The sequence below is a fragment of the Suncus etruscus genome, chromosome 6, assembly GCF_024139225.1.
Source record: "Suncus etruscus isolate mSunEtr1 chromosome 6, mSunEtr1.pri.cur, whole genome shotgun sequence".
Classification (NCBI taxonomy): Eukaryota; Metazoa; Chordata; class Mammalia; order Eulipotyphla; family Soricidae; genus Suncus; species Suncus etruscus.
Window position 1 is genome coordinate 88,403,526 of NC_064853.1, and position 26,930 is coordinate 88,430,455.

At 39.1% G+C, this 26,930-nt stretch overlaps 1 protein-coding gene across 2 annotated transcripts in view; it reads right to left on the reverse strand.

Moving 5' to 3' along the window:
* Positions 1 to 264: 264 nt before the first annotated feature.
* The window catches only part of ZMAT3 (zinc finger matrin-type 3), a 34,267-nt gene continuing 7,601 nt past the window's right edge, over positions 265 to 26,930 (reverse strand). Inside the window, exons 3-6 of one of the 2 annotated variants that reach the window (XM_049775224.1) lie at positions 6,890 to 7,003; positions 3,872 to 4,038; positions 3,665 to 3,765; positions 265 to 633 (exon numbers count right to left, since the gene is read on the reverse strand). In XM_049775224.1, the coding sequence (XP_049631181.1) occupies positions 425 to 633; positions 3,665 to 3,765; positions 3,872 to 4,038; positions 6,890 to 7,003 (591 nt within the window). In that variant the 3' untranslated portion in view covers positions 265 to 424. Of the gene's footprint in view, positions 637 to 3,664; positions 3,766 to 3,871; positions 4,039 to 6,889; positions 7,004 to 26,930 lie in introns of both variants that reach the window. The other variant, XM_049775223.1, reaches the window with a different exon arrangement.

Here is a 26,930-nt window from a genome sequence, read left to right on the forward strand (position 1 = left end):
TCACTTCTGAGTTATTTTACCATAATCTGGATTAAGAACTCAATAACAGTACTTAATAGTGCATGATAAAATTGCAAAAAAAAAAAAAAAGACGACAAGCTTTAAAAGTTAAAGCTCTATGTGGTCAAGTGGTCTAGCTACTAATTGACCAAATCTCGATCAAGATAAAAATGTTCTCACAGGGCAGGTAGGTCGCATATTCTAATAAGTAGCTTAACACAAACAACTTGAAAAAAAAGAGTATGACCCAAGAAACATGTTCTTTTCCCTTCCCCAGTTTTGACATCTCATAGTACCACTGCACAGCTACATGTTTTAACAGTAAGCATAGGAATGTGCTCATGTCAAAGGACCACAAAGCAGGACATATTGACAGATGGCAGACAACAGGCAGGACAAGCTGCTCTATGTAACACAGCAATCACTATACATATCCCAGATTCTCCATCTCATTTCTGTACCGCTGTTCGGACACCTTGCTTTTATGCTGCTTGCTCTCTAAATGCTGCCGGAATTCCATCTCTTCACCAGCCCCAACATTACACATCGAGCAGTAAAACTGGCCACTTGGAGTAACGCACATGGCCAGATCACGCGGGATTCTTTGACGTGAGCGGGGATTAAAGTAAGGACCTGCTAAAGCAAAAGATGAAAGTAAATAACTGCTTTAAAATGCTCATCTCATGATAACCTGATGTAATGTCACCATAATTTGTAATTCTAAATTAAAATTATAAGATTCACATGTTCTGTTTAAGGAACATAAAGTTGATGGAGTTTTAATTATAAAGGCCTCTTCTAAAGGCCCAATATAAAAGAATTAAAATATTTCCTACAATACAGTATTGTCAGTAAGGGCATTTTTCTAATATTCAGCAAGAATACTAGAAAGCTAAACCCAAACTCGAAATGGCAATGTATTTAAAGAGTAAATAAAATTTTGTTTGTTTTGTTTAATCCCTTGCTGTGCTCAGAGATTACTCCTGGCTCTACACTGAGGGATCACTCTTGGCAGGTTCAAAAAACCATATGAGGTTCCAGAGATCAAACTAGGGTCTGCCACATGCAAGGCAAATGCTCTTCTCTCTATTTATAAAAAATGTTTAAATAAAATTTTAAAGACTATTACAATTCTCATAATTTTTCTAACTCTTTTTTTTTTTTTTTTTTTTTTTGGTTTTTGGGCCACACCCGTTTGATGCTCAGGGGTTACTCCTGGTTATGTGCTCAGAAATCGCCCCTGGCTTGGGGGGACCATATGGGACGCCGGGGGTCGAACCGCGGTCCTTCCTTGGCTAGCGCTTGCAAGGCAGACACCTTACCTCCAGCGCCACCTACCCGGCCCCAATTTTTCTAACTCTTAATCTAAAATAAAACTGCTAATACTTTTCTAAAGAAATAATGAAAATGTTTTCAAAAAAATTTATCAACAATGACACTATCAATATTTTAAAATTGAGAGAGAAAAGAAATTCAGAAGTTTGATTAAAAACATTATAGTAATGAATGCCAAGGAAAATTATGTAGTCACTAAAAGTGGTGTTAAATAAAATACTAATTAAATATGATTAAATATGCTATTAAGTGAAACACTTGACAAAATATGTTCCCACTTCTATTTTAAGAAATATGCACAGAGAGATCAGAACAACACATACAAAAACATTGGGATCGATGCCAATTTCATTTAATTATTTTTACTTCAAGACTAAGTTGAAACTTATTTTATTTTCTACTTTGTCTTTCCACTATACTGACTTTCCTTTAAAAAAATATTACTTTGGGGCCCGGAGAGAGAGCACAGAGGTGTTTGCCTTGCAAGCAGCCGATCCAGGACCAAAGGTGGTTGGTTCGAATCCCGGTGTCCCATATGGTCCCCCATGCCTGCCAGGAGCTATTTCTGAGCAGACAGCCAGGAGTAACCCCTGAGCACCACCGGGTGTGGCCCAAAAACCAAAAACAAAACAAAAAAATAATATATATATGCATATATATATTACTTTTAATGCATCCTATAACTTTTCCTATCTTTGCATTTACAATTTTTTTAACTTTATTGATTGATTGATTTTGGGGCCACAGCCGGCAATGCTCAGAGGTTACTCCTGGCTCTGTACTCAGAAATCGCTACTGGAAGACTGGGGACCATATGAATGCTGGAAATCGAACCAGGTCCCTCCCAGGTCGACTGCATGTAAGGCAAACACCTTACTGCTGTGCTATTTCTCTGGCCCCCTGCATTTACAATTTAGTTCAAATAATTTTTAATTTCTAGTATGATTTCTTATTTCAGGAATCATACAAGTGTCTTAAAATTTTTCCACTAATGGAAAGTTTATCTACTTTGTTTTTGTACTTTCACACTAACAGATCATTTCATTGTACTCAAATTTAAAAAAATTTAAACTGCCATCTGTTGTCTTTTGGTGTTTTTTGGATTTGAGTGTTTTGCTTTTGTCATTTAGGGCCACACTCAATGATGCTCAGGAGTACCTGGCCCGGCATTCAGGAATTACTCCCATGGGGTTTGGGGACCTTATGGAATAAATGTCAGGGCCCAAACCCAAGTTGTTCATGTACAAGGCAAGTATCCCACCACTGTTTTCTCTCACTGGTCCATTACTTATTTTTTCTAATATTAATATAACTACTTCATTTCAGATAAATATTCTAATCTTGCAATTTTTAAAACAGGGATTAATTACATTTGTGTTATTATAATTGACATGTTTAGACTTTAACTGTATTACATTCTATGTTCTATGAGTCCCTCTTTTTGGTGTTTTTCTGACTTTTATAATTATTTTTCATTGTTTTTTATTTTACTGTTTACATGGAAGACCTCTGCTGATATATTCTGGGTGTACAGGTATGTAAGCATATCTCATTCGCTAGGGTAGAAAGCATAAGTGGGGCTGATCATTTAATACTGTGCTCACTATTCAATCTGAACTGAAGGAGTGTATCAGAGCCACTGGGGAACCAGTTTCAAAACACATAGTGGGGCCTGAAAGATAGTTCAGTAGATAGAGCATTTGCTTTGTATAAGGCTGACCTGGTTTCAGACTCTGGTGAACCAAAAGGTCCTCCAAAGCTTGCTAATCTCCCCCAGGTAATTCTTGTTTTCTACATTGGCTAGAACTATTCCTAGGACAAAGCTAAGATAGTACAGCAGGAAAGGTGCTTGCTTTGCATGTAGCTGATCCAGGTTTAATTCCTTAGCCTATCCAGGAGTGATCCCTGAGCACAAAGCCAGGAATATGCCCTGAGTAGTTAGGTGTGGCTCGCCACTCACCACCAAGAAAAAAATTCCATAAAAGAAAGGTATGAGAAAGAAAAGAAAAGAAAGATAAAGGGAAAGAAAAAGGAAAAAAGAGAAAAGAAATGAAAAGTGCAGTAATAGATCACTTGCATTGCATTTGTGAGATCCTGGATTTGATCCCCACAACCACAACTGTACAAAAGAAAGAAAAGTAAATAATACACTAAGTAGGATATAAATAAGACTTCAAATAAACAGCAGCTTGAAAAGCCACTAGACCAATTAAATAAAAACAAGAGCTATCCCCAAATTCTCAGAGATCTCATATTACCCTAAAAGGAAATAAAAGCAAAGAGTATATGCAGCATATAACCAAAGTATGTGGAAACCCACAGGATATACCTGAATTATTCTGAACTGTGTACGTATTTCTCCTATTAGGCATCATCTTATAGTCATTCCCTTCTTTCCGGCTCCTTCGTGGACCAGTCTCTGAGGATTCCCTGGAGCAAAAAAATTTTAAATTTTAAATGAGTGAGGCTTCGAAACAAAGATCCCTTTCAACTCGGTTTCACTTTAAGGACACTTTCACACTAAGGCAATACCTACAAGAATGAGTTACTCTGTGCTTCTGCCAGCCGTAGCCTCTTGGCGTGATTCTTCCCTTGATAATGAGCCTGAGCCACAGCCGGAGAACTAAAGGCGGCATCACAGAGCTTACAGTAATCGTTCTCGGTGGCCAGGATCACTCGGCCTCCAGGCTTAAAGGATCCCATCTAACATTCAAGACACAAAAACAAGGCTGAAAGATGCAGTTTATGCCCACCTTCAAATTCCTTCCAAGGCTTGGGGAAAAAAAAATGGAAGTACTCAGTTTTACAAAGGGAAGTCATTCGTTTCTGGAAGGGTCAGGGAAGAGAGAGAAAGGTTGGAATACAATCCTAGTAAGCATGACAGTCTTCTATGAACCAAACTGACAAACTACATTGCATTTCCATTGATTACAATTGTTTTTCTTTGGTGGTGGTGGTGATGGCAGCACTGGGAAACATCCAGCTGTGATCAGGGCTGCTTTTGGCTTTTTATTCAGGGATCACTCCTGGCAGTACTCAAAAGACCTTGTGTAGGAAGTAGCATCAGGGAATCAACTTGGTGCTGCTGACTGCAAGCAAGTAAGTGCCTTACCAGCAAATTCAAACAACTGAGTTAAGTTTAAGGAACAAGTTAAAGGCATTCTCATGCAGTGCCTGGAAGACAGGATGACCCTCCACATGTTACTGAGTTAGCAACAACAAAATGACAACCTAGATTTGGGTTCAAGGGTAACATATTCAACGAAGTGTCTGAAAAGCCCCAGTGTATGGGAATGAAATGAAGAAATCAGGAAGGACTACCGCTCCTATGGAATGAATAGCCCATGCTTCACCTAGGAGGGAAGAGTTTCTGTGGACACAATAGCTGTTTTTAGAATTGACAAGAGAATGGGCTGTGAGAGAAAGCTCAAATTGTTTGCCCAGAAAAAAAAAAAAAAAAACAAGTAAAACAGCCCTCAAGTGAAAGTGGCCCTGGGATCCAAAGCAGCCTTCAGGAATCAGCACTGGGAAAATTACTTCCCCTGAAGATCTGTGAGTATGTTCCTTCCTTCCTCTGAGTCTATTTTCAGTTAGTTTTTCTATTTGCTCGTTTAGGGGCAGTGGGTTACACAGTGTAATGCTCAGGGCTTACTCAGCTCAGTACTCAGGGATCACTCCTGGTGGTGCTCTGGAGGAGATGAGGATCAAACCAGTGGCAGCTGCATCCCAGACAAGTGTCCTGCTGCATTACCTCTCTATCCCACTGATATTGCGGGGGAGGCACATCCTATGGTGCTCAGGTGTTACTACTGGCTCTGAGCTCAGAAATCACTCCTGGCAGGCTCAGGAGACCATATGGGATGCCAAGGATCGAACCTGGGTTGGTTCCGGGTCAGCAGCATACAAGGCAAATGCCCTACCACTGTGCTATCACTTCAGCCCCACCACTGATTCTTTCTTAACTGACTTCATTTAATCTCACACCTACATGTGGATGCAAAACAGTTGAGTTTTCTATCTACACTCGAACTAGAAAATTGGCATTCAGGCAAGTTAAAATTCTACCACCGAAGCAAAGAGCAGAGGTACAAAAAAGATCTAAAACGATTCTATACAAACCATGGAACATATTGAACAAGTTCCTAAGCTCACCGAAGCTAATCAGAAATTTCTGGGTGAGAACAATGCTGATGGCCTGCAAGTTCCACTTCAGATAATAAAGCTAAAATGTCTATATTACTGCCAGTTTGAAATCAAGTCAAGGCTCAGGAATAGGCAATGACATGCCATAGGTAAAATTAAAAAAAAAATACTTTAAGGGAATAATTTTTACAAGTCAAACCTGATACAAAAATAAAATACCATGTCAATAAGACATGACCATTACCATATCAATCTACAACTTAAGGAAAATCAGTAATATTCATTCTGTCCTTAAATGTCTGATGCTTTATTCACCACTGGCTTTTTTCACATTAATTGTGTTTGTTTTTATAGTTTAAATACAGCATTAAAACATGTATCTTGGGTTTTCTGAGTCTTTCTTAAATTGTGTCTAAATCACGTGATTATTCTCCTTACTATAGTCCTGAATGATAAAATGCACAAAGTTCCTAAATAAATAATATTCATAACCACTGCCTGTTTCTATAAACAAACAAAGCTTCAAATTAATATAAAAATTTATATCAAAAGCTATCCAAGTACAGAAATATCTTGTTTAAAACACGTATTCTATCCTCAAAAGGTAAAAGAAACTTGCTTTTAAGTACGCATCAAAACCAGAGTCTTAAAAGGGCTGAGACAGACTCTATGCCAGAGGAAAGCAAAGGGCAATCTTAAGAAACTGGCCAAGAGGCTGGAGAGACAGTATAGAAGTTACAGCACTTGCCTTGCACCTGGCTGACCCGAGTTCAATCCCTGACATCCCACTGGTCACCCAAGTCCCATCAGGAGTGATCCCTGAACACAAAGCAAGCAGTAAGCCCTGGGCACAACCAGTTACAACCTCCCCCCCCCAAAAAAAAAAAAAAAACGGGCCCCGGAGAGATAGCACAGCGGCGTTTGCCTTGCAAGCAGCCGATCCAGGACCAAAAGTGGTTGGTTCGAATCCCGGTGTCCCATATGGTCCCCCGTGCCTGCCAGGAGCTGTTTCTGAGCAGACAGCCAGGAATAACCCCTGAGCAACGCCAGGTGTGGCCCAAAAATCAAAAACAAACAAACAAACAAACAAAAAAAACCCAACAAATTGATTCATTGAAATAAAGAAAAAAATGTTTAAAATATCTTTTCATTCATGGGGCTAGTCTAGAGTTCTGGTCATTTAAATTAAAGATTCAGGAAACATAATTCACTTTACTATTTCATACCTTACAACCTGAATAGTGAAATTCGAATATGCATTCAACCCAGCACTGAAGTTTAAGGAATTAAAAGCATCAAGTGAGTTCTTTCATAAACATTTGCCCAACAATCACCTGAAGGTCATATAAATGACAAATTTCACTCAGGACCACCTGGGCCTGAGACATCTTCCAGCCTGACACCAGCTCACCTGTGTAGGAACAGCTGGGGTAGCCACAGATTCTACCACATTGCTCATCCTGGCAGGAGGAGGACAACTGTTCGCTGCATAGTAATTTCGGAGTTTCTTACCATGATTTTTTCCCTAGACAGAAAAAGAAATGAGTAATTGCCATAATGAGGAAAGCCTGTCAAATCACATCTATCAATATAGTCAGTAAAATAAAAATACTGGAGGGGATGACAGCAATGCCACAAAGAAATACTATGTACATTTATTCTCTCCTATATATCTAAATATATATACATATAAATATATACTTCATTCAAATTCACCCGTGTTTATCTGAGATTTGATAATTCTATTTGCCTTTGTGTTGTAACAATATGAAGTAAATTTGTTTGTGCCTGCATGGAGGCAGCCGATGGTGGTGAGTGGGACACTGAAGGACATTAGTGAAGGGAGGGTCACACTGGTGGTGGGACAGGTATTTGAACATGTAATGCCTGAAACAGCTATATTATGAACAACTTGATAAATCATGGTGTTAAAATAAATATTTTTAGACATACATATAAGACTAGATATGTGAACACTAGCTAAAGATGATTATTACATCTTAAAGAAAGATACACCAGTTCTCACAAAGGGAGCAAAACAAAAAAATTTTTCATTTCCTCTAATTCATATTTACAGATTGTGAACATTCATACACCATTACTTAAATGTGAATTCCAGGACACTGATCTACTCTACTTCATGAATCAGTACTGAAATAATTGAGTTATGCTCATAAAAATTAGCCCTTATAAATTACCTTTTTATTACGAAGGACTCACGCACATCAGTTCTTGTGCTGCTCACAAAGATCCCAAAGGACAAATTTGTTAATATTATCCCCACAATAGCCAAATAACTACAATCCGGAGCAGAAAAGAGGGGTGGGTTTGACCCAAATACCTTTAGGATTGCTCAGGAGCAGGGGCAGGGCTGGAGACAAGCCTTCCAAATCCAAGCATCTCTAAGGACACACTGTGAAACCTCTAAGAATGACATTGCTTTTCTCTGTTATTAGCATCTGAGGTTCCCACACTTATCTGGCAGAGCTGAGGCAGAATGACCCACTTTGGGAAACTTGTACTTCTTCAAATCGACACCAAATGAAAAGGGTTTGTATTTTAAAGTATTTAAATGAGAGCAAAACAACTTATTATTCTCCAAAGTGCACCAGAATTCAAACCCAAAAGGCTACATTTGGTCAGCATCTACCTGTATTAGACATTTCACAAAGCAAGAGACAGCACAAAAGGTTACAATTGAGGGGTCTGATTCTTTTCCCTAAAAATGGGATGAAGGCCAAATAAGTTTGGGAACCTCTGTACTTGTTCTAAATTGTGTAAATAAGCAATTTATTTAACAAGTTAATAACAACAAGAGCTAGAGGAACAGGTACATAAAGTGGATCAAGCAGTGAGCTCAGTTCTTTCCACTGGCCACTGATTTCTATGAAGCTGTTGGCATAGTCCGTGTACCTGAACAGCGCCTGATACCCCCCCTATTCTCCCCTCATTCTTCTTCCCTTTCCTTCATCCTCTCCCCTATTTCTCCCCTATTCTTTCCTTTATCCTATTTTCCCATATATCCCCTTATTATCCCACCTTTCCCTTCATCCCTCCCTCATTCTTTCCCACTCCCCACTACCATCCTCCCCCACCCCCAAAAGATCCAGGCAGTGGCAACAGTAGCTTTGGGTTCAATGATAGTGTGCTTTCTGTTAGTTCTCTTAAAGCAGGCTTCCAAGGGAGAATGGGTAATTTTTCTTTCCCTGGAAAAAAGGGTCAGTAGGTCCATTAAATTTAGAAACCTCTTAGAGCAGCACTTTTCAATGCAGAACCACATAACCTGGAAGCCTCATTCACTACCTGGGACATTCCAAGGAGCGACAAGTAAAAATAGCATGAATATAACAATGAACCATGGCACAAGATCAGAAGACCAATAGGTGAACAGGGAGTGGGGTGGGGCTCAGGGGGGGGAAGGGGTGTCAAAGGAAGGTATAAAGTTCAGGAGGGGGCCACAGGAAAAAAAGTTGAAAAGCCCTGCTCTAAAGCAGTGGTCTTCAACAGTGGTTCACAAGAATGGGAAGGCTGAAGATCTATAATAGTCGTAATTGGCAATCATGGACTGGTATGAAGGAGAGGTGCCAGCCAGTGTAAAAAGTTGAAGAACACTGCTGTAGAGTGAAATCCAGGGGCTGGATATACCCTTTTTATACTCTAATACTAAACAGATCAACACAACTGATAATCTCCCCTTCCTCCTCTTCCATAACTCCCTCTCAGTTCTTACCTCTTGTTCCCCCAAACAATGCCTTATCCAACATTCTACCTTCCTCCCTCTTTTCTCCATTTCTAAGCAAACTCGAGGTTATTTTACCCAGTCACAAGCTTTAAAATATGATAAATAAATTAGAACCTCCCCAAATTATCTATCTCCACCCCTGTTATGGGCTGAATATTGTTCTGTAAAAATTCCTCTGTTGAAATCTAATCCCAGTTCAATGACTAATTGCAAATGGAGCTTTCTGGGAGGTCATGTGAGATGAAAATGGAGCCCAATATTTGCCCTCACTGATATGGGTGGATGAAAAGGAGAAGTTGGCTGCAACCTGGCAGGCAACTATGAAGAAAGCCTATTTAAAGCAGGTTGGGCAGCTAGAGAGTGCCCAACTATGAATCAGAAAACTAGAAAACCTGGCATAGCCCAAAGAAAATAAAGTTGTTTCCTACTGTGATTGAACTAAGGAGGTGATTTTCCAGTGGTCAGAGAGATGACTGATAACCTTGGATTCAATGAAGTATATGTGGATCTTACAATAACACAGTCTTTTGCTTTGCCTATGAATAAACCCTGCTTGTACTGTAGTCACTGAACGCTTTCTTTCCCTTGAAGTCAATGTATCTCGTGGCCCACACAAGGACCCAGAGATCCAATTTTTAAGCACATTAGCTAGTGGAAAATGTAAGTGCTGGCTCTCTCGTTTCTCATCATCTACTACTATCCTGGCATTGGGGTATATTTTCTTCTAGATCTGAGATGCCTCAAATTGTTATTAATATTTTTAAAAATTTACTGTTCATTTAAAGTCTATTTATCAGTTGGGTCCTTTCACATTCATAGTCCTCCCTTTGAGAGAATAAGTAGTCCTAGTGGATTAGTTTCATCCATTTTATACCACTTGCAATATAAATTCCACTAAGGATGTCCGTCACTGCCGTACCTCCTATAAAAACCTTTTGCTGACTCTCCCCCCATTTAATTCTCTCACATTACAAGAGCCTTAGCCAGCAACACTTCTTGATTAATATCAAAGAAGTTATTCAAGACTACTTGATATTACCTCCTAAACTTTTGTGATAATCCATAAGAATTTTCTTTGGAATGCTGACATCTCCATGATTCACTTACTGTTCATATTTGAAAGGTGAAAATGGTAAAGATGGTGCTCCTTGGACAAAGACTGCAGCTTTGCCATCAATGGGAGAGCCTAATCTGCCAAAATAAAGCTGCCCACACAGGCCAACTGCCCAATCAAGGCCAAAACTGCCCAAATTTAATCAAGGCCAAAATTGCCCAAATTTACACTGAAAGTAGATACATGCTTTCAGAATAGCTCATAATTTTGAAACACTGTGAAAGCAAAAAAACCTTCCTTAAATCCAGTTGGTACAAAATTTAAAGTATTCTATGTGCAGCATTGTAAAAAAAAAAAAAAAAAAAAAAAAAGAACACCATTTTGGGGGATGTCTAAGGGGAACAGAGAGCTCACTAGCCTAAGAGAAGCATAGGAGCACTTGAGTGCCAAGGTAGTGTCCTGCTTGGACTCTTTAGTTATACCTGGCAGTACTTGAGGGTCATGTGGTACCAAGGTTCAAACTCAGCTCCCAGAGTATGCAAACTGCATAACTGTAAATACTGAGCTATCTCCCCAACTTCCCCCCAATTATACTTTTACTTGCTGCTTTACTGATTAGAAAATCTCCAGGGTGGGGCTAGAACAATAGTACAGGAGGCGCTTGCTTTGTATGGGGCCAACCTGGGTTCGATCCCTGGCAACCTATATGGTCCTCTGAGTAATTCTGAGAACAAAGCCAAGAATAATTCCAGGACACTGAAATTCAATATCTGGGAGATCATCTTGCTGATTATTTCACAGAAGAAATGCTGTTTTTTAAATACCTCTGTCATAGCTCAAAGGAACATTTCTCCAAATGATAACCTAGAGCCCTGTTCTTCAACCTGTGGTTTGTATACTAGCACAAAATCCACCCCCCACCCTCCACTCCTAAATGTAGCAGCAGCATGATGTGGGTGCTATATTGTCGTGGGGTGAACTGGACACTGTAAATGCTATAACAGCTAAAAATAGTTATTTTTAACACTGAATTTAGTGAATCAAATACTATCCACATTAGTTTTGAGTTTTATCTTAGGTGTCAGCTGGTTCACAATATATTTACTTTCCCTAGGTCACAGGTATAAAAAGTTGAAAAGTTGGCTGTGTGCAACTCAGGTTCAATCCCTAGTATGGTCACTGAAGTCAACCAGGAGCCTAACCCCTGAGCACAGAGCCAGCCCAAGTAAGCCCTAAGTACCATCTAGTGTGGCCCCAAAACAAAACAAAATAAACAAGCAAAGGTCAAAGTGTTGACTCAGAAGAATAGACCAGAGAAACCTAACAATTTACCCTAGAAGAGAAAGATTAGAAACTAAGTCATTATTGATAGAACAATAAGCAGAAGCTCTCTTGTGGATCAACAAAGTTCAAACAGGGAGGCTAAAATTTTCCATCTAATCACTGTGTGTATTAAACCATTGTTTCACTGATAAAGAAACATTTGTGGATCTAAATGAGTGTGGGAAATCAGTAAGATCACAGTAAGTGCCTACCTATCTCCCTTGTCCCACTTATTCAAAATACAATCTGGGAAAGGTAATCTCATGGTTCCAACCACTTCAAATTGCCTAATAGCCATTAGAAGTCTGTCAATTAAATATCATAGTTAACCCAATCTCATTTATAAATGGTTTTACTCAAGGTTGGCCTGTTTGTTTTTTTACTGGAATGCAGCTTGTCTTCATAAGCAAACTATTGTCTCTTGGCAAGTAGTGGCCAAAGTCCTTTTGGAAAACATCTAACCCCATCAAAAAATGGGGAGAAGAAATGAACAGACACTTCCTCAAAGAAGAAACACAGATAGCCAAAAGACACATGAAAAAATGTTCCACAACACTAATCATTAAAGAAATACAAATCAAAACAACAAGGAGGTATCATCTCACGACACAGAAAATGGCATGCATCACAATAAAACAAGAACAACCAGTGCTGACCTGGATGTGAAGGGACAATTCTCATTCCCTGCTGATGGGAATGCAGTGTAGTACAACCTTTCTGGAAAACAATATTGATATTCCTCAAAAATCTGGAAACTGAGCTCCCATATGATCCAGCAATACCACTTCTAGGAATATAACGTAGGAACACAAAAATACAATATAAAAATGCCCTCTGCACTCCTATGGTCATTGCAGCGCTATTTACAATAGCCAGAATCTGGAAGCAACTGGGATGCTTGTAGGGCACAACAGATAAGAGTAAAGATAAGATAAGATAAAGAAATTGTGGTACATATACAAATGGAATACTACACTATGCAGCTACGAGGGGAAATGAAGTTATGAAATTTTCTTTTACATGAATGGACATGGAAACTATTATGCTGAGTGAAATGAGTCAGAGGGAAAGAGATAGACACAGAATAGTCTCACTCATCTGTGGGATTTAAGAAAAATAAAAGGCAGTATGGTAATAATACCCAGAGACAATAGAGATAAGGGCTGGAAGGCCCAGGCCATGATATGAAGATGACCACAAAGAGTGGTGAATGCAGTTAGGGAAATAACTTCACCAACAACTATCATGACAATGGTAGTGAGTGAGAGAAATGGAATGCCGGTCTCGAAAACACATAGAGGGTGAGAAAGGAGAAAGATGACCCCCATCTTTCTCCTAAAAGGAAGGTTGCACTGAAGAGGAGATTTATGACTGAAACTACAAATATGTTTGTAATTGCAGTGCTTAAATAAAGATATTAAATTTTTAAAGCCCTTTTAGAAATTATATCTATCTGGGGGAATAAATACCTGGACTACAAAAGCAAGGGAGGACACATTTTATTGGTAAGGCATTTCAATAGCTGTATATTTTATCAGTCATGTACCATTTTCATGGTGCCTAACATCTTAATCATCTGACTGAGTCCAAAGTACAATAGAACTATTAAAACTCTACTGACCATAAGCTTATGGATGCAGCTTGGTAGTAGATCACAAACTTGATGAATTGAAGACCCCGAGTTCTACTCCTGACATCACTAAAGGGGGAAAGAGAAACTGCCCAGATTTGTGGGGGCCAAAACTACTTTAGTCAAGAGTAACTGCATTTGATCTTCTAAACCTTAGCTCCAATCTTTTGGGACTCCTAAACTAATATTTTAAGAACACTCCAGGACACTCATTCACTTAGCCTCTGCTTTGAAAATCCACCATTGATCAAAGTAGATATAACTTGATACTATAAATGACTAATTATTTCAATCAAACGTAACCATGCTCAAGGAAATTATAAAATATTATTCCACAGACCACTCCAGGGAGATGAAGGCCATATGCCACACACTCTACGGTCTGGAGATGTCATCTAAGGGAAGACACCATAAGATAAACTCTCTCCACTCCCTCAAGAAAGGACACTGGTACATCAACTGAAATTCACACTGTCTGAAATGAACTTCTCAAAATTACTAAACCAGGCTGCAAATGGTTTTTTCTCATTGTTGTTTCTAGCCCTGTGTTTGCTTTTCTCACTTTTTCCAAGAATAGACAATGCTCTTGTACCCATCTTCTAATCAATTGCAAAAATAGAAAGGTGGGCTTTTATCACCATCATCTTTGGGGCCTGGGAGATGATTCAAAGAGCTAAAGTATAGTTTTGAGTGCAGGAGTCCAGCACCAAAGGTCTCTCAGCAACCCAGGAAAACCCCTAAGAACTAAAAAAAAAAAAAAAAAAAAAAAAGCTGGCTAAGCTCAACAACTTTAACTCAAGAGCTAAAAGAATTTTGAAGAACCAACCCTGATCATCTACTTGGCTAAGCAAGGCACTATATCTGTATGGCCATACTATCTGTATTAATATCATTAATGACCATAGAGACAAATGCCTCAGGAAAATCTGGAAGTTAATTACATAAAATAAAAAATTTACATGAACCAGAGCAATAGTGAGTAGTGTTTGCTTTGTACATAGCCACTCATGTTTGATCCCTGCCATCTCATACGGTGCCCTGTGCACTGCCAGTGAGTGATTCCTGAATGCAGAGCCAAGAGTTACCCCTGAGCTCACACAATAAGTGTGGCCCAAAAACAAGAACAAATAAAATTTACATAAAAAGTTGATTATAGCACCCCTGGAACTGTGCAGATACTGAGATCGATAGATACAGAGGTCTGATTGTATCACCTAGGACGGAACAGAGGTCTTCCAAACAACACAAAAGCACCACCGGGAGAGTAAAGGATCCTAAACAGAGTCTATAGTTGATCCCATGACAATATACTCCAAGGGCGGAGAAACCCCATATCTCTTAGGCCAAGTGAATTCCTTTTCGAATGACCCCAATATTTACTGTGCCAGGGCAGGAGGGGAAAAAAAAACACAAAAGCACAAAACATTGTTTATTTTTTATATATTATTTATTTATCTTCATTTATTATTATTATTATTTTTATTTACCTATTTATTTTTGGTCGATTTCTTTGCTTTGGTGTGGTTATTGAAGCTGTTGCCCCCATTTACATTTATTTATTTTTTCTTTTCTTTTCTTTCTTTATGTGCTCTGCCATGTTTCTTATCTCAAGACCGTGGCAGGTTTTTTTTTTCGTTTTTTTTTCCCTATGTTGTGGTGTTTATCGTTATTGTTGGAGTCCTCACTGGATATTTGACACTTCTTTTTGTACTGGTGGAGTGTTTCACCTTTTTCTCCTTCATCTCTCAAGCCCGATGATGAGAGCCTCTAGAAGAATTCCGCTTATTTTCTGCATATTAGACTTTTACCCCAGTTTATTACTTTTCTCTTCTTCAAACAAAACCACGTAACCTGAACTAGTCCTGCCCCCCAGTTAGAGGGGGAAATAAGGGAGGCACCAAGACCAAACAGGTGCAAGACTACTAAGTAGTAGGCTAGGTACAGAGGGAACCACATATTCTGGCAGCCCTGGGGATAAGGGAAGAGCATATGGGAGATAGAACAAAAAACGGAGGTGTAGGGAGCACAAATTGGTGATGGAAATTCCCCCTGATTTTATGTAAATATGTACCTAAAATATTATTTTCGACAATATGTAAGCCACTATGATCAAACTAAAAATTATATTAAAAAAAGTTGATTATAGCAAGTAGTACCAAACAATCAATAGATATAGTTAGCCTGATTTTCATATTTTGTTTCTGGCTTAACTCTGTTATTACAAACTGGACTTATTAACATTGCCAGATTCTGTCTTTGTATGCATATTGCTAAATTCTACCTCTACTGTCAAAAAACTTTGTAAAAATAATAAACCTAAAGAGCTGATTGTTGGAGAGGGTTTCTATTGCCAATGACTGTGAAGAAATACAAACTGTGGGCATGACACCCTAGAAGGCCCTGTCTGGCAAATGAAGTAGGGCTAATTCTAACTGCAGATCAACACTTCTAAAGAACAATCCAGAGGAAAGGGGGGGAATGAAATATATGGAATTTTTAATTAAATGTACCCAGGAGGCTGGAACCATGGTTTTCAACCATCTTGACACAGTAGTAAAAAAGCTGAAAAGCTCTAGACTAGGTTGCATCTGCACACTTGTGCATGAGCAAACCACAGGCTCCAATATGCCTTTGTATCTGACCTGAGCACTTGCGCTATTTCTCAGTCTTTGGGAACAAAGGGAGATGTCCTTCAAAGATCATGGAAGCAAAAGGTTGCCTGCCTCAGATTATGAGAAATATGTGTGGTCTCAGCATATAGCTCTCTCCAATCTGTACTCTCTTCATTTTTCATCTGAAGAAGCCCTGGTTGAAATAACTGATTATTTTTGCTTTCAGAACCCAGCCATATTGAACCTGTGAATTTCTGATTTCCAATTTCTTGAACTTCCAGAGCTACATATCTATTATATAAGTCACCACTTTATGGTTATTTGTGACTCTAGTCCTATCATATAAGGCAATGCCTGTTCCTCAGAGCCATATATACAGCTGTATTTTTGCAACGTACACTGTGGGGGATAAGCTATGTATCATACAATTTAAGTGATCTAAAATTTAACTTTTGATTCTTCCCCCATTGGAGTTGTTCATCACTGCTTTGGCTATTAAATGACACTATTCTCCACCCAGATACTCCAGAGAGGCTAAGCAGTCCTTTCTTAATACCATCCTTTCTTAAAGCTGACAAGTTCAATTCATCAGCAAGTCTTGGCAGCCTACCTCCAAAATATATACTGTCATTCCACTTATTTTCATAGACTCTACACAGTCAGAGAAGCTATCAACATCTGTCACTTGAAGGAGGCAACAAGTCCAAAATACACTGGTCTCCCCTTCAACTCCTATAATATTATCTCATGATAATTCAAGACATAATCAGATCATGTTATTCGCTCACTTAAAAATGACTTTTCAGGGGCCGGAGAGATAGCATGGAGGTAAGGCGTTTGCCTCTCATGCAGGAGGTCATCGGTTCGAATCCCGGCGTCCCATATATGGTCCTCCCGTGCCTGCCAGGAGCAATTTCTGAGCCTGGAGCCAGGAATAACCCCTGAGCACTGCCGGGTGTGACCCAAAAACCACAAAAAAAAAAAAAAATGACTTTTCAAAAATAAAATTACTTTCCAGGACCGGAGTGGTGGTGCAGCGGTAGGGCGTTTTACCTTGCACACCTAGGATGGACTGCAATTCGATCTCCCGGCGTTCCATATGGTACCCAGAACCAGGAGTGTTTTCTGAGAGCATAACCAGGAGTAACCTGAGCGATACAGGATGTGGCTCAAAAAACAAAAAAAAAGAAAAATTAAAAAAAAATAAAGATTTTCCATAGACTGTAGAAATAGCATAGTGTATAGCGTTTGCCTTGCACATATTCGATTCTGTATGGACAGTGGTTAGAATCCCAACATCCCATATGGTCCCCTGTGCCTGCCAGGAACAATTTCTGAATGCAGAATCAGGAGTAACCCTTGAGTGTCCCTGGGTGTGACCCAAAAAGCAAACAAACCAAAAGAGATGACTTTCCAGGAGGTAAAGATAGTAAGGCAAGTAAGGTGCTTGCCTTGAATGTAGATGAATCAGATTTGATCTCCAGTACCCCCACTTGGTTCCTCCAGACTCCACCAGGAGTTATCCCTAAGCGTCAGGTATGGTTGGAGAACAAAACATAACAAAACAAAACAAAACCATGTGGCTTCCCACTACATTTAAAGAAATCTTACCTAGAAGTTACTATATAATCTGGTCTTGTTTATCACTCAGATCTGATTTTGTGTAGTACACGTCTCTTGACTATTAACTTCCTAACGCAGTATCCTTTAAAATATCTATGCACAGCTGGTTCGTTCTTATTATACAGGTCCCAACTAAAAGAATTTCACTCAAACTAAAGTGACCACATCCATTTACTCCTTTTCCAACATATATACACTCTCCATCACATTACCCCCATTGTCTGGTTCAAATTTTACTTGGTACCACTCATTGCCATGTAAAATAATGTTTGATTACTTGATTTTTCTCTTTAAGATCCTGAAATGTAAACTCCCTAAAAATCAGAACCTTGTTGAGGTTGGAGATATAATACAGTGGGTTGTTACACTTGCCTTTTAGGTGAGTGACTCAGATTTGATCACTGGCAGCATCTAAAGTTCCCTGAACACCACCAGGAGTGATCTCTGAATAGAGAGCCAGGTGTGAGCCAAGAGCACAGACAGGTCCTAGAGCAAACTAAATCATACATATGTGTATGACTAGGTTAATGACTTCAATAAAGAATAGCCAAAATGCTTTTTAAATCTGATAAACCACTTTTTCAGGAGTTAAATAATTTCACTGCTCAAAGGTTCTTAACTTACAACAAAGTATAAAAGGACAAAGAATTTGGAGGGATGTGAAATAACAAAGTGGAAAAATAAATCGAGTAGAAACTGACAAACTGATAACTACTAAAGAAAAATGTTTAAATAAACAAATGAAGGTATAATCATTTTAATGTATAAATAATGGGGAAATAAGAATGAACTACAAAGAATATTCTTCTGAGTATACATAGTTGAACAGTCTGAAATTTTAACTAAATTTTTAGAAGACTTCACCAAACACACACACACACACACACACACACACACACACACACACACACACACTCACTCACTCACTCACTCACTCACTCACTCACTCACTCACCAAATAAATGAATAAGAGGGGACAGCAAAGGGGGAGGACCTAGAAGACAAATGAAATAAAAATAAACAAATGCAACTGACCATGTAAAAAATAATAAACACAATAACCACACTATAGGGAGGAAACTATTCACATAATACAAATGTAAAAGTATCTCCTCATTGATACTTATTAAGCCCAAAGATAAGAATATTAGTTACCACATAGAACCCTGGCAGGCAGCCCCTTTTAACCTAAAGTAATGGAGTAAAATAATGCTTTGACTATATTAATGGAAGAAAGAAAAGAGAGGGAGGGAGGGAGAGAGGGAGGGAAGAAGGAAGGAAGGAAGGGAGGGAGGGAGGGAGGGAGGCAGGGAGGCAGGGAGGGAAGAGGGAGAGAGGGAGGAAGGAGGGAGGGGAGAGAGAAAAGGAAGGGAGGGAGGAAGGAAGGAAGGAAGGAAGGAAGGAAGGAAGGAAGGAAGGAAGGAAGGAAGGAAGGAAGGAAGGAAGGAAGGAAGGAAGGAAGGAAGATGCAGAGCCAGAAGGTTCACAGACATGTTCTAAATTTGGAAGTCTAGGTCTGACCCTTTTCAATATATACACAAGAGAAGTATAGGTCTGAACCTTTTTCAAGATATACATGAGATGACTATATACATATTTTTACAGATTTATGTATTACTAGCTCTGTCAGTGAGAGAATAAAGATACAATAACACACATACACCCATGACCTAGTAACAATGAGCACATCAGCTCACATATTGGATTCTAAGTATCATTCTTCAATAAAAGAAAACACTTTGAAGAAAAGGCTGGTTTGGGAAAAAACAAAAAACAACAAGAATACCCTGCACTATTTTATACTGCAAGGATGGAATGCCAATAAAGTATGAAAATATGTCAAAAATACACAATTAACAGCTGAAGAGACTCACAATAATCAAATCTCATACTATCTAAACACCAAAATAAATGATAAAAGTAAAAAGATTTTATCCCTAAAATAAAATTAAGGTATTTACCAAATTGATGGTAATCCAATTAAATAAGAAAGGGAAGATTTGGGGCTGGGAAGGTGGCACTAGAGGTAAGGTGTCTGCCTTGCAAGTGGACGGACCGCGGTTCGATCCCCCCGGTGTCCCATATGGTCCCCCCAAGCCAGGGGCGATTTCTGAGCGCACAGCCAGGAGTAACCCCTGAGCATCAAACGGATGTGGCCCAAAACCCCCCAGAAAAGGAAGGAAGGAAGGAAGGAAGGAAGGAAGGAAGGAAGGAAGGAAGGAAGGAAGGAAGGAAGGAAGGAAGGAAGGAAGGAAGGAAGGAAGGAAGGGGAAGGGGAAGGGGAAAGAAAGGGAAGGGAAGGGAAGGGAAGGGAAGGGAAGGGAAGGGAAGGGAAGGGAAGGGAAGGGAAGGGAAGGGAAGGGAAGGGAAGGGAAGGGAAGGGAAGGTTCTTCCTAAAGTAAAACTCAAACTAATAAACGTAGGAAGCTATGTCTGTGACAGAAAAACATCCACTTGGCAAATGCATTAACAAGCTCTCCAAGGATGTATCATTAATGGGGTCTTAAATTGTGAACTGAAAAGTATGATGGAGTGGCCGGAGTGATAGCACAGTGGTAGGGCATTTGCCTTGCAGGCAGCTGATCCAGGACAGACCTAAATTCAACTCCTGGCGTCCCATATGGTACCCCAAGCCAGAAGCAATTTCTGAACACACAGCTAGGAGTAATCCCTGAGCATCACCGGGTGTGGCCCCCAAAAATAACAACAACAACAACAACAACAAAGAAAAGTATGATGGAAAATACAATTCTTATATAGTCAAAGTATATACCCATCTGATAATGAAATACACGAAGAGATCTAGAGTTCAATTCCAGACACTACACTTCTTCAGTTCAATCCTTTAGCACCACTAGGAGTAAACCCTGAGCACAGCTGGATATGGCACAAATGCCAAGAAAGAAAAAAGAATAAGAAAAATAATGACTTTACAAAGAATTACACTTGGGGCCATAGAGATAGCATGGAGATAAGGCGTTTGCTTTGCATGCAGAAGGACAGCAGTTTGAATCCCAGCATCCCATATGGTCCCCCGAGCCTGCCAGGAGCGATTTCTGAGCATAGAGCCAGGAGTAACCCCTGAGCGCTGCCAGGTGTGACCCAAAACCAAAAAAACAAACAAACAAACAAAGAACTACACTGCTATATACACAAGTTCACAGCACCAAAATGCAAAATACTCCCATGATCTTCCCACAGAATACAAAGGAAAGGGCACATTGCTTCTTACAAAATACAACACAAAGCCAAAAACAAAAAACAAAAACAAAACCAAAAAAAAACATAACTCAATTTAATCATAAGTAACATCAAACACCACAAAATGGGACATTCTACCAAACCAAATTTGACTAGGTTAGGGGCCGTAGTGATAACACAGCAGTAAAATGTTTGCCTTGCACATGATTCGATTCCCAGCATCTCATATGGTCCCCGGAGCCTGCCTTAAGTACCTTTTAAACACAGAGCCAGGAGGAAACCCAGTGTACTGCCAGATGAGGCCCAAGAAAACAAATAAAAAGATAAGGTTAGAGGAGCCATAAGAAAAGCATCCTAAATTTCATTGTTTCCTGGACACACACCAAAAAAGATACTAAAAGACCATTGGCAACATACAAATAGTCTCTAGATTCAATGATTATATTGTTATCAATACTTATTTGCTGGGACAAGAGCAATAGCACAGCAGGTAGGGCACTTGCCTTGCATGCAGCCGACCCAAGTTTGATTTCCAGCATCCTCTGAGCCCACCAAAATGATTCCTAAGTGCAGAACCAGGAATCACCCCTGAGCACTGCCAGGTGTGGTCCAAAAAAGGGGAAAACAAAACAAAACTTATTTCCTGATTTTGACTACTGTGTGGTAATTAAATACAAGTACTTGGAAAACTGGATGACATGAATACAAGCATTTCTTATATTATTTTTGGAATGGGTTTGCAAAAGACAAGTGACAAGTCAATGGCAGGTGTGGGAACAACTCAATTCCAAATTCAAAACACCATACCCAGCCTCACCCAAGGCCAACACAACAATATCACCTCAGGTACCCGAAACCATTCTGAATGTCTTGTACTTACTGTTAGACTATTCTCATCATTTTCTTTCTCATAATGCAGAGAGGAATAAAAATATATCCCCAGGACCGGAGTAATAGCACAATGGATACTGCACTTGCTTGGCACTCAGCCGACTGAGGTTCAATCCCCAGCAGCCCAGGTGATCCCCCAAGTCTGTCAGGAGTGATCCCTGAGCATAGAGTTGAGAAAAACCTGAGCAATAACAGCTATATATCCCCAATATTTTACCTCTATTAAGTTATAAGGTTTGAACTCCTATCTGACCTCATTCAATGAAGAGAACAATAAGAAATCAAGAAGGTCTTTCAAATTAATTATGATTGTCAGAAAATTTAAGGGCAGGAGATCAGTTCAGCAGCAGAGTATGTGCTCTATATATGTGAAGTTCAATTCCTGATACTTATCTATTTGGTTTTGGTGATGTTTTTATTAAATTAAATTATTAAAATGTTAAGGGAGGGGCCAGAGCAATAGAACAATGGTAGGGCATTTGCCTTGCACACAGCCAACCTGGGAAGGACCCAGATTTGATGCCCCACATCCCATATGGTCCCCCAAGCCTGCCAGGAGTGATTTCTGAGCACAGAACCAGGAGCAACCCCTGAGCACTGCCGGGTGTGATCCAAAATTAAAACAAAACAAAACAAAACAAAATTAAACCAGCAAATTCAAGATAGAACTAATAAGATTAGCACAAAAAGAAAGAACAAGATAGATAATATATTAAGGAAATAGTATCAAAGAAAATTCCCCAGAGCTCAAGCAAAACAGGAGTATGCAAAAAGAAAGAATCTATAAGGACTGACTGGACAAATGAAAAAAGAACCAGAGCTAAACACATTCATCACTGTGAAATTTCAGATAACAGAATAAAAAAAAAAAAGAGCCTAAAAGCTTTCAAAGGTGGGGGAATACAAAGTAGGTCACCCACAAAATAAGAATTCAGAATCAGAATTCTTTCAGCAACACCAGATGATAAAACATAGACACACAATAGGATAAAACCTAAACAAAATATTTTCAAACTGGAACTAATGATTAAGTCCCAGTATAGCTTTAGACCTATGATTTCAGAAAATAAACCTCTTTATATATTTATATAAGTGTGTGCATATATTTCCCATTAATTTAAACAGAGATCTAATATATATGCATTTAAATTTATTCTTTTATTTTTCAAGCAACAAAACATCTATTTAGAAAAGAATAGCCCAAGCCAACAAGCAATGAAGAGAAGTCCGAAATTAACAGCTGTGCAGAAAACCAAAGGACAACCATCTAAACTTGTAGTAAAAGACAGAGTGATCTAGAATAAAAAGGGAATCCACACAATAAATATAGTGTGCTTGAGAGTTTGGAGGTGAAAGCAAGAATATAATAAAGGCTCATTGTGTACTAAAAAATGAAAAGAGTCAAAAGCTCTAGGAAATTAAGAAAATAAACTGCACAATGAAATCATGATCCACATGTGAAACCATCAGTTAAAATTAGAACCAGAAATCTTTGGGTTTCATTAAGATAAATGAAATGAATTGCAGGGTCCAGAGAGATAGCACAGCAGCGTTTGCCTTGCAAGCAGCTGATCCAGGACCAAAGGTGGTTGATTCGAATCCCGGTGTCCCATATGGTCCCCCGTGCCTGCCAGGAGCTATTTCTGAGCAGACAGCCAGGAGTAACCCCTGAGCACCGCCGAGTGTGGCCCAAAAACCAAAAAAAAAAAAAAAAAAAAAAAAGAAAGAAAAAGAAATGAATTGTAAACAATTAAAAAAAAGTCCATCCCATGCAGTGGCTTGGCTTCCCTGTCCTTCCATCATACTAGGCATGTTTTTAAATGTGGTTGTTAAAGTTTAGATCTCATAATTTCATTATTTTTTTCTATGATTTGGATAGGAAGTGGTATTTTAAAATTCAAATCCACATAGGAAGCTAACTAAAATGGGCATGCATTTAAACAACTGGCATTTAAGAAAGAGTCATTCGCAAATCTCTTGAGTAGAAGGAATTGTGACATTGAAAAGAGAGAGAAGGAAACAGTTTTTAATTAATGATATTTTTCTACCCCTAGGATACAAAAACAGGTTCTCAAATTTCAACAAAAGAATCAACCTGCAGGGCCCGGAGAGATAGCACAGCTGCGTTTGCCTTGCAAGCAGCCGATCCAGGACCTAAGGTGGTTGGTTCGAATCCCGGTGTCCCATATGGTCCCCCGTGCCTGCCAGGAGCTATTTCTGAGCAGACAGCCAGGAGTAACCCCTGAGCACCGCCGGGTGTGGCCCAAAAACCAAAAAAAAAAAAAAAAAAAAAAGAATCAATCTGCAAAAAGAACAAGGTAAACTGGGGCCCAAGCAGTGGCGCAAGTGGTAGGGCATTTGCCTTGCACCACTAACCTAGGACAGAACGTGGTTTGATCCCTGCCGTCCCATATGGTCCCCCCAAACCAGGAGCGATTTCTGAGCGCATAGCCAAGAGTAACCCCTGAGCATCACCGGGTGTGGTCCAAAAAGAAAAAAAAAAGAAAGAACAAGGTAAACTTATTTGATCAAAAGATAAACAAAAAAAATTAATCATCCTGGAGACGAATAAAGTACATGGGTCAAGGTGGATGCCTTGTGTGCAGACAAATCCAGTTCCACTTAGCAACACATGCTTCCCAAGTATTATTGTGTATAGTCCTGAAGGAGCTCTGAGCACTGGTCCAGGTCATCAATCACCCAGCATTACATCCTCAGATTATACCTCCACACTATACCACCAACAGTCTGGTTGGCTGAGAATCACCAAATGTGTTTCTGAAAATCACCCAGATCTTCCAAGTACTACTTGGTAGGCATAGCACCACCACACACCCTGCAACCTAGGAGGAAAATGTGAACAACTTAGTTTCATAATAAAACTAAAACCCAAGTCAAAATGGAACACAGATAATGAAGAAGGAAAAAAAAGCTACAGAATTGATGAAGGCAAACCATGAAAATATAGTGTCTTCATTTTAAGACAAACCATAATAAATCAACAGGCATTTTGAGTAAAAGCATCCCTAAAAGTTTAAGGATCAAATTGTTACCAGCAGCAAATGTTACAAAGTACAGTAAGAGCTAGAAGTGTCTATTAGATTTCAAATGACCTTGCAAGAATCACTCCAATAGCATCTTGGAATCTAAATCAGCAGGCTTGGAATCACTGGGAAAGGAAGACCTAAAGAGGTCAATTCTAAACTGAACTTTAAAGATAAGAAACAGATGTTAATAAGTGGGACTAAAAGTAAAGAAGAGGTTGTGATGTGGCTATTTTAATTTATATAGAAAAGCTTTAAGCACATTCATGTTCATTGTAAAGAGAAGTCAAACTGCAGAGTCAGGGTTGTACACAAAGAGTTTCTATCCTGAAAAACAGAAGTAGCACAGTAAGGCTGAACTCCTGGGAGAAAATGTTAAGGAAACCTGAGAGTAGAATCATGGAGATTTCCTGTCCCCTGCTGTGGTGTATTATGAACATTCTTTGAAAAAAGTTCCATAACAAGTTTATTTAGAAAACAATCAGGCAGAATTTTGAAAGCAGAAAAATTAGCTGAGATTAAAGCTATTGGTAATGCCACCCAAACTGGAGCAATCAATGTTTAAAATCCATGTGCTGAAATCAATACTAAAATTTTAGAATATCAGTCACATTATCAGCATATTGAATTAAGACCATGTCATTCAGCCAAACAATTTTAGCACTATTTTTTAACCTATGTTCTATCTCTCCAAATTAATCTAATCACATGGTAAGTTTTTTACTTTGCTACTAAATATTATAAATAGAAATCTATGTTTGTAACACATTAGAAATGGTCTTTGAGCAACATTTTTCAAATGAATATATAAATCAACTAACTATTTTAAGCTATAGAGGACTTCACAGAATTTATTCATTCTTCCTTCTTTTTATTTCTATTAATAACCTCCCACCCTAAGGTAGACATTTATGTTTCTACAAGTGTTTCATTTCTCCATGCCATCCTAGCCCTAAGTAATCAGAAACCTGCAAACAGACTTGACTAAAAAGAAGATGTGGTTTCCATTTAAATTAAGACATGACTAGGGGAGGTTTCTAAAATGCTTTGGTGAACAGGGAAAAACAAAACAGAAAAGACTCAGCATCCCCCATGAAAATCTACTTTATTAACCAAACAGGAAGTATGTCCCCACCTCAATTGCACCTGTGGCAATTTCTGCCCTCCCCTACCTCATCATTCAAGTCCACACCCCAGGAAGTTATTGTGTACTCTGAGAAATAATGAACTAGAGAATCTGGAGAGGTTCCTTAGTAAAAAGTGAATGCTCTGCAAGAGTGAGACCATGAATTCAATCCCTGGTGCTGCCACCATTCACTAAGCAAAGTTCTGACAGTGCTACTAATTTGGTGATCCCTTACTATAATAGACAGGTACTGACCAGTACCACTACTAAAGTGTACAATCCCCACCAAGTACCACAACCAAAGATATGTGTGTGTGCCTTTGTGCATGTATATCTGCAATACCCACAATCACAGCAAAAGTAAGAAAAGGAATAGAGTGGTGGGGGGAGAAGAAGATATATAACAAATGCCATAATTCTGAGGCAGCAAAAAAGAATTTTTAAGTTCATTAAGAATGAAACAGCTAAGGGTATTCTCATACAGTCTGGCCAATATAAAAGTCCCAAAAATAGAACCAGGAGCCAGAGTGATAGTAAGTGTAGAGTGTTTTCCTTACACACAGTCAATCTAGGTTCAATCCCCGGCATCCCACATAGTCCCAAAGCCTGCCAGGAATCATTTCTGAGTGCAGAGCCAGGTGGAAGCCCATAAAAGACATAGGTCAGTGCTAAGCAACCCTGGCCTGTGAAGCAGCTCATTAAAAAAGAAGGTAGTAAGCTTACGGAGAAGTATTTCCTAAGTAGTTCCCATTGTATGTCCTGAATTACTGGAACATGATAGTGTCACATAGCTTAAAGCAGACCAAGGCTGCTTACAATACCCTGGGCAACTTGAAACTTTTGTGATTTCAACAACAGCTATACCTGGCTCAAACAATCAGTGATTTATAACTTCACTAGACTATGTTTCTAGCTTACAAATAAAATATGACTGACCCTTTTAATCACAAACGTAACCTAAATAATGAACTTAAAGCACAAGCATTCCAGTCTTAAAAATAACAAAGAGAAAAAAAGTTTCCTTTTTACAAAAATGAAGAGAGAGAGGGGGGGGGGCAGCAGCAGGTAGGGCAATTTCCTTGCATACAACAGATCCCTGGCACCACATATGGTCCCCCAGCCCCACTAGGAGTAATCCCTGAGCACAAAGCTAGGAGTAAGCCCTGAGCAGTGCTAGGGATGGCCACAAAACAAAACTCAAAATAC